We start from the raw sequence: 11,380 nt of genomic DNA, 5'->3' as shown, positions 1-11,380 counted from the left end.
AGATTTCACAATTCATGGACTTTGGCTTCCTGTTTTGCCCTTTACTTTGGTGGGTCAAGAAAAGTTTGCAACTCTTTGCAGGGAGAGATAAACTATGCAAGAGCAGCTGAATAAATTTCAGGTTGTTTGCCTGGCTGTCACGCATAAAAATTGACCTGAATCTCTTTCTTTTAATATGCTTTTTAGTCTTTAGCAATCTATTTTTTATTCTCTTCAGTTGCCTTAAGAACTTCTGCATCCACTATGTACAGAATGGGGAAAAGGAATTTCTTTATTGTTCTTCATTTGTCCGACTTAAGTGTTTCACCAAGCCAGACTATAGATTGCTTTACTTTATTAGGCAACAGAAAGTTCAGCTCCAGCACATTCTGCCTGTTTCATCTAAATTAGTCAAATATATCATTGGCAATTTTGTTTAGGCATCAGGAATAAAAAAAATAGCTAATGATTCCTCATGCCGATTTAACTACTTTGCTTACTTACTGTTTTTATTTATTGTTCTTCCCTCCATCTCTACGCCTCCTGTCTGTAGGACTAGCTGCATTTTCCTTGTTTACCATTGTCCCCCTTATCCCTGGAGTTGAAAGGCCAAGTGCACAAACACAGGGTTTGTTCTATTCCCAACCAACCACAGAACAGTTATTTCCCTGCAGAATAATTGGCTTAGGGAAGAAAAGGCAGAAAACAAAACAAGTTCATCACATGCAGCTTAGTCTGACTACGCCCCTCTTTAGCAACCAGCCTGGGTTAGGAGCTGTTGGAAGTAGACACCCATTTAAGGAATAAAGGAAGAAGAGGCAGTAGAGAAATTTTCATCTCTGCCTTAGACCCAAAAAAAGAACAGTGCTTTGAAAGTGTTTCCAGAGTACTTTTTCTGATTTTTCTGACAGTAAGTACAGCTCTGCTTTGGTGTGCTATGCCAGATATGTGGGTGGACAATGCTGAAGTCAATCTATTTTTCAGATGTTTCCAAGTACTTGTGTGTTTTATACTGAAAACCTAATGGTGAAATTTTTCCCTTTTTCCCAACCAAATTTACTGTACAGATACAAGAGTATATAGGAAAATAGTAAAATTTGTTTCTGTGCTCATTGAGGGAGAATTCTCTGAATTTTTTAATGTGTAAATCTAAAATGATTTAATTTTGAGGTTTCAAAAGCTGAAAAAAATGATCTCTGTTGGTGTACTTGCAAACATTTGACCAAAAATTACTTTCCCGTGTGATTTTTTTCTTTCTTTTTTTTTTAGAAACTTACTTTGTAGTTTGTTTCCTCGGTTATTAAAGGACTTCTGAATTCAGAAAATTGAGGTAAATTGTTTTATTGTTCATGTGTATCAAAATAAAGTTTCAAGTAGTTTGACTTTGGGTTATTATCCCACAGTTCAACTCTTTTCATAAAAGTAAGTAGTTCAAGTCAATTTAGAAGGTAAATACCACAAGAAAATATCGAGCTAGGGTTACAGTTAGTGGACATGATTATTGAGATGAACTTAAGTAATTTAATAATTTAGTACATGAAGTTCGATGTTAACTTGATATAAATTCTGGGATTTCTATGCAAAGAATAAGAAGCTATTAATCAGATGAGATACCATATAGAGACTCTATTCCTATTGTTGAATTTCTGTTATGAAAGGTAGAAACGTGAAGTATCTTACAAGGCCTGATATCTAATGATATCCTTTCCATTTGGTACTTTGTTAGTATAAAACATGATAATAGTCACTTTCCCTCCCCAGCATTACCTACCAAATAGCTTACAATCTGTAGATTTCATGTAAACTTTTACAATCATGAGTTATTGAAATACTTTAAATCCATTTTCTTTTCACTTCTTAAAGATAGGAAATCTTTCCCCCCCAAATATGATTAAGCTCTTCTCATTTCACCTTTTTTCCTGGTTTATGCTCCACCGTGTTTACTTCCTCCTTGTTCATTTCCCGAACAGGCTAAATGCATAGGAAACAAAAAAGCGTGTGTCAACAAACTCAAGCCCTTCTATACAAAAACCTTCTCAAGAAATGGAGGAGGAAAGGCGACAGCTTATTGGTATGTTTGAAAGTTTTTCTCTTTCTGCAGTTAGCATTATTACATTTCATTTCCTAACGATTCTCTTATTTTACACTTAAAGCAACAGACTGGATTTATTGATTTTGAGGTTGTTTCTAGCTGTGCTTCTTGAATAGAGAGACTCACAGCAGTTCTGAAAACAGTGTAAAATTGTAAAGATATAAGCATTTACCCATTTTTTTAAAAAATCAGATTAAGTAAAAATTTATATGATAAATTATAACTATTAAAGCTGCTCTAATTTGCATGTAATAAATTTAGAGTCAAGAAATAATAAAAGTAGTGTCTAGCAGAAAGTCAAAGAATTTTAAGCTTAGGGACTTATTTTCAAGGCCATGAATGATCTACACAGGGACTATTTCCAAGAATTATGACCAAATAACACCGTTGGTTTTCAGTTTGAACTAGGTAGGTAGGCTGTGTACAGGTAACAGCCCCAAATCTCAGTGGCTCCACAGAACAGAGGTCTATTTTTATTTTTCACTTTTTTCACAGCCTAAGATTGTCAGTAAAAATGAAGTAGGTTGGGTAGGTGAAGGGTGTGGGGGCGACTACTCCATGAGTCCCCCCGGTGCCACAGACACCTGTGAGTGAGTAAATATGGCCGAGACAAGACGAGATCTGTTTGGGGATGGAGGAGTGGGCTGTGGCCAGTTTCTCGGGGTAGACAAAGGCCAGCAGCGGCCAGTTTCTCCGAGGAAAAAAAGGCCTCAAGTGCCTTTTTCCATAGCCTTTTATTGGGTTGTCATACACAGGATTACAGGGTAGCAAGGATCAAACACTAGATAACATTACAAAGAAATCTGAGGGCTTACTATGAGTCAGTGTCTGTCAGGAAGAGAGTTGCAGAAACTTTGGGAGACATACTCATTTCCTCTCAGACCCTTATCATATGAATGAAAGCACTCTTAGCAGAGCAGATTTCACAGGTTTATCAGGAAGTCTTTGTGATGCCAGATTTTCCCTCAGGACACACTCTTGCAAGGCGAGGAGCTGTACCTCTCCCCATCAGGTATTCAGGCTTAAGAGGATTAGAGCCAGGAAGCACTTCTCCCAGAGAACATGGGGACTCGGGCTTTGTCAAAGCCAGGGGGCGAGAGTTCATCGCTCTTTGTTGCAGCCCCCTGAGTCCTTCCATGAAGGCCTCCCAAGTGATTGAGTCTGGCTTAGGTTGCCCCCTGCTGTGAGGGGTCTTACCCATCATGGACTTCCGGCCAAGCTTTGGGGGCAGGGAGAGGAATTGAAGCAGCGTTTGCTACCAGAGACAAGCTTTGTCTCCTGTGGCTGGCATTCCAAAGGTCGTCTCTCGCCCTTAGCCACAAGGGGTAGAGATACAATTCCTAAAACTAGGCAGAGCAGTCTACAATAGAAGGGGTCTTCTCCATGCAGTCATTCAGAGACCCAGACTTCTTCCTCTAGGGATTCTGCCCTTTCATCGGGCCTTGGAGACCTTCTCCAGATCCTCTGCCTCCAGTCATAAGATCAGGAGGTAGAGGGACCTAGACAGGGAGACTAAGAGAGGTGTCCAACCTGCGGCCTGCAGCTCGGTGGCCATGTGTGGCCTAAGATGGCTATGAATGCAACCCAACACAAAATTGTAAATTTACTTTAAAACTTTTTTTTGTTGTTGCTCATCAGTTTTCATTAGTGCTTACATATTTAATGCGTGCTCCAAGACAACTCTTCTTCCAGTGTAGCCAGAGATGCCAAAAGTTTGGGCATTCCTGCTAGAAGGTTATGCTTCATGAGCTAGGCCTGAAAGTGGCCTATATCAACTTCTGCCCACATTCCACTGGCCAGAACTCCATTGCTTAGTGCCACTTAATTTCCAGAGGCTGGGGATACAGTCTAGCATTGTGCCAAGCAGGAAGAGATTACTGATATCGGTGAAACACTAGACAGTCTGTGCCATTCAGCTCCTTTCCACTTTCTTTGATTTCCAACACAAAAGGATATGACTAGAGTATCCTTGTCACCATGAACTCTAACTGGGATAATCTGTGTCTCACAGACTTTAGAATCAGAGGCTCATGCATACAGAGATTGTCATCCTATTAGTTTATTGGATGGCTTCTACATGAGTTCATGATCTAACGGAATGGCGTGGTTCTAATATTGGAGAATGATATATGTGGCAACTGTCTCAGTGGATGTCTTTCATTGGGTTCCTTTCGTTCTGAAGGAGAGCAAAGGGAAACCAACACTACGGTGAAATTGGAATTTGTCTTTAATTCTTTGGAGCTCTTTAAAGGAACGTAATCTAAATTTCTTTTTTTTCTCTCTGTGTTATAGGAATGGGGGTTCCCAATACTTCTAGGACTGTATATGTGCTTATTTTCATATTTTAAAGAAAGTACCCAGTTTCCTGAAAAGCCTCCTGAGGAGCTGGGAAGGATAGATAAATTTAATGACACTCATGTGCTTGTGTATATGCCGATCTCTAATAGAACCGAGCAGATAATGAATAAAATGGCCTCTATATTTAAAGGTAAGTGTACTAATGACAAAAAAATTACTGATATCATTTTATATTTCTTGTAAGATGTGTATATGTTTAATTTAAAGTTACAGCCAGCCATTATGCTAATTATTTAGGTGTTAAAATAACAGACATTTGGTTAGTTTTTTTCTTTCTCTCACAATGATTAGCCTATTAAACCCCTTTTCGGCTTGATGGGATTCCAATTTAGGGAGACCTATATTTCTATTAACTAAAACAATAAATTTGTAGTTCCAGATTTGCAGAATGGTGTCTAGGAAGAATATGCCATTCATGAATGTGGGCGTTTTTAGCACAGAAACACAATGGTTAAGATTTATAACTCAGGGGGGAAATCTAAATAAAGGAAATTTAGTCATGTTATGTTAAACAATACTTTTGAAACTGAAAAGTAAGGATGGATGATCTAAGTCAAGGAACATGTATGAAGGACCCATGGACTAAGACAACTGGGAGGAGGACTGAAAGTGGAAGCAGGGGGTTGGCTAGGGCAGGGGACAGTAATGCAGGGGGGTGAGGGGATGGGGACAACTGTAATTGAATAACAATAAAACAATAAAAATAAAACCATAAAGATAATCCACGCTTGGTGCAATTTGTAAACATTTTTAAAAGGCTTCATTCCCAATGAGGTCACCATATACCTGAGATAACCAAAGTGTGTCTTTCATTCATGGGTGAGCCGGGTGCAGTCCAGCTGCCTGCTTTTGAACCCTCCATTTTTAATGAATGAAATTGCTGGTTGTTAGGTAGAAAGTCGCTTTGTGCTCTTGGTTCCTGTGTAAGGCAAAGATCATGAGATGTTTTTACTATAGTAACTTTGATTTCTTTATTTTTTAAAGTTTTCATTTTATTTATTTATTTATTTAATTGTTCTGCAATTACGCCTGTCCCCATTTTCTCCCCATTACTCTCCCCCATCCTACCCAGTAACTCTGATTTCTTATGCATACCTATTCTGGCATAACCTTTTTATGTACTGAAACCTGCCCTAAGACAGTATTAAAAGGAAGCCCTTAATTCTCAAGCATGTCTCCTGACTCTAGAACCTAAAACATTAAAATAAAAATTTCCCCTTGGCCTTTTGGGATAAGTTTTATTTAAGGAAAAAAGATTGTATTGTAGTTCTAATGAAAAATGTATGATGACATAGTTGACTGTCGCGTTCTGTTTTGGTGAAATTCTAACAATCTCTTATGCCTATTTTTATTTTGCAATCCACAGGAGCTACAATCATTGGGGTATCCAATGAAAGTTCTATGGATAAAATACTTCTAGAAAACATCCTAGATTCAGTGGGAATCGTCTTTAGTGATACTTTATTTTATAAGCTGAAGTTTTTTCAGGGACATGGCATTCCATTTATGAAGGAAGAACATTTCTCAGGTGATTCTCCATCTAAAATATCATCATGGGGTTTTTCATGCTTTGAACAGGAAGAGCGGGTGGGGGTGGTCCACAGAGCGCCTCTCAATGGCACTTGAGAAACTTAAAAGCACGTTTTATGGATCGACTTTTTTCAAGGTCGACCATGATATCCAGCATAAGACAGAGACTGAAAGAGCTGTTCTAGATATTTTTATTTATGGTGGCCTGGAAACACCTCTAAAGTGAGTTTACTTTTGAGAAGAGATCAGGATGGCGGAAAGGAGTGAGCCATGAATTCCTCTGGAGGGAGAGCATTGGAGCACAAAAGAAGTTCTAGCACTGGAGTGCAGTTAGCATTTTCAGGCATAGCGAGGAGTCCAAGGAAGCTTGCTTTCTCTCTCTCTCTCTCCCTAAGCCTCCCTGTGCATGCTATGGTCTCCATGAACAGAGTTACCTCATTAAGAACTTTCCTTTGCTTCTTTTTTCTGTGTGGTTAAAGGTTCTGACTGTTCTGACTCTAGAGTGTTTTCTCTGGGATTCCTGTTTATTTATTTTTTTTTATTTAGTTATTTTTCCAGTACATTTTTTTGTCTATTTCTCCCATCCCAGCCCCCCCCCCCACCCTGTGCTCCCCACCTCCCTCCCATTTCCTCCCCTCCTAGTCCTCATCCCTGTGTCCTTCATACTTGTTCCTCAAAATCCCTCCCCCTTTTTTCCCCCTTAAATTCCCTTCCCTCTCCCCTCTGGTCACTGCCCACTTGTTCTCTATTTCAGTGTCTTTGTTTTTATTCTGCTTGCTTGTTTGTTTTGTTGTTTAGCTTCCTGTTAAAGGTGAGATCATATGGTATTTGTGGATTCCTGTTCCTTATTCTCCAAGGGCCCTCACCCCATAATGTTGATTCTGTTCTTCTTTGTGCTTTACAGCTCATTGCTGGGAGTCCAGTTACCGCTCAACATGTACCTTGGCCAGATACGTGTATACCGGATTTGTGGCTTTACAAACTGCAATTAACGCTGCTATTATAGAAGTAAGAAAAGTTCTAATAAATACTTCATTCCAGAAGCATCAAGATTTTGATGCGAGGTGATAATATACTCAGGTTTTCCCATGGTTATATAACGAAGCAGGGATGTAGGCAAAGGAACACATGGCTTTTTTTAAACTCAATTTTCCAGGAGTTATGGAATGAGAGGAAGTTGCAAAAACAAGGTTCAGGGTGGTCTGTGTGCCCTTCACCCGGTTTCTCTAAATGGAAATAACTTACATTTCCACTGGGCACTTTCAAAACCAGGAAATTGACTTGGGTACAATCCCCACAGCTTATTGATTTCACCAGTTTCTCTACTTTGAATAATGATTTTGTTTGTTTAAACACTTTTAGATCATGACAAATCACTCTGTGATGGAAGAGTTGATGTCAGTTACTGTTACAAATATGAAGACATTACCTTTTATTGCTAAAGACGTCCTTCAAAATGAGATGTTTATTTTCTACTGCTTGCTTTACTTCTCCTCATTTATATATTTTGCATCACTCAGTGTTACAAAAGAGAGAAAAAAGAGTAAGCATTGGATGACAATGATGGGTCTCCAAGATTCAGCGTTCTGGTGAGTGACTGATTCAAATAGTAGTGATGAATAAGAGAAATGAAGAAGCAGTGAAAAGCTGTTACTGTTCCAGAACATGACGATTGAAACTTAATGCACTGGCTACTTTTTCTTCTGTTCTGACTTTTTGATTTAGCCTTTCTTAAATTTTGCCAGGCAAAATAGTTATTATACTTTGCTGAGCACTTTTTCTGTGCCAGAGTACAGAAAGCTAACACTGTTACAAAACTGCTGTTCACACGGAGGGGAGTACAGGAGTTGCCCCTAGTCAGATGGATGCTGAGTGCCAGAGCCAGGCTGCAACCCAGGAGCCCTGATTTCAGCTCCCCGTCTGGGTCCGCCCACAGTTACCCTTTGATTTCTGGAGAGTCCCTTGTGTTGCAGAAAGTACAATCTTCTGATGGCTAGTCTGTGTTCAGGGATTTGGTCACCAGGGATTTTTCTTTTTTTTTGAGCAACTAAATATTACATGTTGGGGTTTAAAAGAGAGAGCTTATGTAATGTTCCCAGCACACGCATACAGGAAGGGCACTTCCTTTATATATTGATATATTTATATTTTTGTCCTATTCCATGAATAGTTTACAGTGAGTATGAAATTTTGAAATACATGTGTGTATGTATCTGTGTGTTTGTATTAAAATAAAAACAAATAATTAAATAGTAGAAGCCAAAGACCTAGCAAAATAATAAATAGGTAAGATTGGTAGCTTGAAGCTGCCAAGACACCAAAACCGAGCATTCTACAATACAGTTCATTACAAAGTCCATACTGTCTAGTAAAAGAAAAGAAAGGAAAAAAGAAAAATAATCAATTACTTTTATTCCCAAAGAAACCTACTATTTTTCAATATTGAAACCTAAGAGGTATTCTTCTGTACAATCTTCATATCAGGAAAGTAATGTGTAGGAATGTGCAGCTCTCTGGAACAGATGAGGATCTATTTACTGAACAATCTTTTGTCAGATACAGGTTCCCTGAAATAAAAGTGTGGTCCAGGAGATTTTAAATTTTCTATAAATTATGTTTTACTAACAGAGTTGATTCTGACATATATGAAATGTGAAATAGACAAAAAAGAAACTGCGTCTTGCAATAAAAGAGAAAAAGGAGAAACATGTTTTGTAGTGGAACTTTGGGAAGTATGAGAGTCTGTTAGGAGAGGAGAGAGAGGAGGTCTGTGTGAAAAAGACCCTCCTTCGGCCCAGGGCCTGTCTTGTGGGACTGCGTCTCTGCAGTGGCCTGAAAAGGGCGGGGCCAAGTCAGCTCTAGACGCAAATTGAAAAGGCATCGGATATTTACATGGGGACCCATCTCAGGAGAAATGCTCCTAATATGCATGAAACCTAAAACTTAGCAAGATGAATATATATGTAACCATGTGAAAACCCAAGTGTATACCACCTTTCATCAAAATCTTGATGCTTCTGGAATGAGCTTACAGTATTTATTAGAACTTTTCTTACTTCTACAATAGCACCATTAACTGCAGTTTGTAAAGTCACAAATTGTGTATACAAGGATTTAGCCAATGAACATAAATATACAAATACACATATACGTATTTGTATATTTACAACATATATTTAATATATAGTAAATATATAATAGATATAATATATAGATATATAATATATATTTAAAGATATGTATATATATCCTTAAAACTAGCAAAGAAAAAGATTCTGAAACTTTTAAAATTAAATACAGAATGACTATTACCAATAAATCTTGACTTCTTAACTTTTGTAATAAATGTGAAATGTAATCAGGATTTATTCTTTAAGTGTGACATCTGAATTGCTTTGTTGTTATAAGAAGGTTTTCTTGAGTTTAGTAACATCTTCCCTTGCCTCATCCCAGCTCTTCAGTGAGTTCCTTTTTCTAGGTAATGTTTTAATTTCCTGTGTTTGTAATCCCCTACCCTGTGGTTTTTCAATTACTATCTATTATAGTTCCCTATGTTCTAAGGAAGTGGCTTTTGCAGATGCATTATGCCTTTTCAAAAATGCTGTTTCTAATGTATCACTGTAAGGCCACGAGATTTAAAAAGAAGTCTCAGAGTCATACTTTTTTAGTATATCTACTTGGGTAAGGGACACAAACAGAAAATATAAACAAATGAGACTACACTATAAAATTGGTTTTTTGCCAATTAAAAAATTAGCAAAAGACCTGAATAGACATTTCTCCAAAGAGGACATACAGTTGGCCAATAGACACGTGAAAAGATGCTCGACATCACTAATCATCAGAGAAATGCAAATTGAAATTACAATGAGATATCACCTCCCACCTATGAGAATGGCTATCATCAATAAATCAACAAACAACAAATGTTGGAAAGGATGTGAAGAAAAGGGAACTCTTGTGTACGGTTGGTGAAAATGCAGATTGATGCAACCACTATGGAAAACAGTAAGGAATTTCCTCAAAAAACTCAAAATGGAACTACCTTATAACCCAGTGTTGCTGCTTCTGGGAATATATCCAAGGAAACCTGAAACACTGATTCAAAAGGATATATGCACCTCTGTATTCATTGCAGTATTATTTAGAATAGCCAAGATTTAGAAGCAGCCCAAGTGCCCATCAGTAGATGATTGGAGAAAGAAGCTGTGGTACGTGTACAAAGTGGAGTACTACTCAGCCATAAAAAAGAAGAAAATCTTACCTTTTGTGACAGCATGGATGTACCTGGAGAATATTATGCTAAGTGAAATAGGGCAGTCAGAGAAAGACAAGTACCGTATGATTTCACTTATATGAAAATCTAACAAACAAAATAAACTAACAAACAAAATGGAAATATACTCATAGATACAGAGAACAGACTGACAACTGTCCCAGGGAAGAGAGTTTAAGGGGCTGGGTAAAAAAGTTTAAGGGATTAAGAAGAAGAAAAAACCCTCATAGACTCAGACAACAAGATGGTGATTACCAGAGGGAAAGGGGCCTGGGAAGAGGGAGAAGAGGGTAAAGGGGGGAATAAATGGTGATGGAAGGAGACTTGACTTGACGCAATATAATATACAGATGATGTGTTATAGAATTGTACACCTGAAACCTATGTAGTTTTATTAACCAATGTCATCACAATAAATCCAATTAAAAAATAGATCTTGAAATTCTCAAAAAGTCACATAAGCAATAAACATGGTCTACTGGGACATATTTATGCCATATTTATGCCAGTTTTAGTACTTTTGCTATTGTGTTCAGCTGTTGAATTCTTACTTAGGCAATTTTATGTAGAGGGAAGAGCTCTGGACTGAGCAAAGGCCTATGGCTTCATCTTAGCTTTATTAAATGGTTTTATTCTGTTGACCTGAATAGACCCATTAGCTAATAATAGGGACTGATGTTTACTCATCTGTACAATGAGAAGTTTGGACTAAAACACCCTATAGGTCTTGTTAGATCTAAGGTTGAATATTATTTCTCAATAAATACCTCATAAAAATGTGACCACCAGCATATCTAAAGCAAAACAGTGTGGACTCTTAAGGCATACCGTAATTTATATCAGTTTAAATAAAGAAATTATGAATGGGAGTGGCAAGAATGCAATGGGCTCAGTGGAGCTGGAATTTCAATTTTCTCCTGGGAGGGAGGGTGGAGGTGCTGCTGGCTGAGACCCTCAAGAGTGGCCAAGTTGTCCTCTGCCCGCCACACTTCCATGGCGACCTGCTTGATTAGCATGGTTAAGTTTCCATCCAATTCTATGGTTAGAACACTTTGGTAATCAATAAAGCTGAAGATACAAAATGCTTATTCCTTTAATTCAGCAATTTTACCAAGAGACATTGTGCGTTCCCCCACAAAAAGACA

General features: G+C 38.0%; 1 protein-coding gene across 4 annotated transcripts in view; it reads left to right on the top strand.

Annotated features, from left to right (window-relative positions):
* Positions 1 to 700: 700 nt before the first annotated feature.
* The window catches only part of ABCA6 (ATP binding cassette subfamily A member 6), a 54,933-nt gene continuing 44,253 nt past the window's right edge, over positions 701 to 11,380 (top strand). Inside the window, exons 1-7 of one of the 4 annotated variants that reach the window (XM_037127949.2) lie at positions 701 to 889; positions 1,249 to 1,309; positions 1,950 to 2,050; positions 4,364 to 4,559; positions 5,796 to 5,957; positions 6,864 to 6,967; positions 7,322 to 7,548. In XM_037127949.2, coding sequence (XP_036983844.2) covers positions 1,955 to 2,050; positions 4,364 to 4,559; positions 5,796 to 5,957; positions 6,864 to 6,967; positions 7,322 to 7,548 — 785 coding nt within the window. In that variant the 5' untranslated portion in view covers positions 701 to 889; positions 1,249 to 1,309; positions 1,950 to 1,954. The other 3 variants (XM_037127950.2, XM_053655976.1, XM_053655979.1) reach the window with 3 other exon arrangements.

Source organism: Artibeus jamaicensis, unplaced genomic scaffold (genome assembly GCF_021234435.1).
Source record: "Artibeus jamaicensis isolate MK-2021 breed Jamaican fruit bat unplaced genomic scaffold, CSHL_Jam_final contig_1998, whole genome shotgun sequence".
In the NCBI taxonomy this organism is placed as follows: Eukaryota; Metazoa; Chordata; class Mammalia; order Chiroptera; family Phyllostomidae; genus Artibeus; species Artibeus jamaicensis.
Note: the sequence above shows the minus strand (reverse complement) of the source record. Positions and strands in the feature narration are given on the sequence as shown.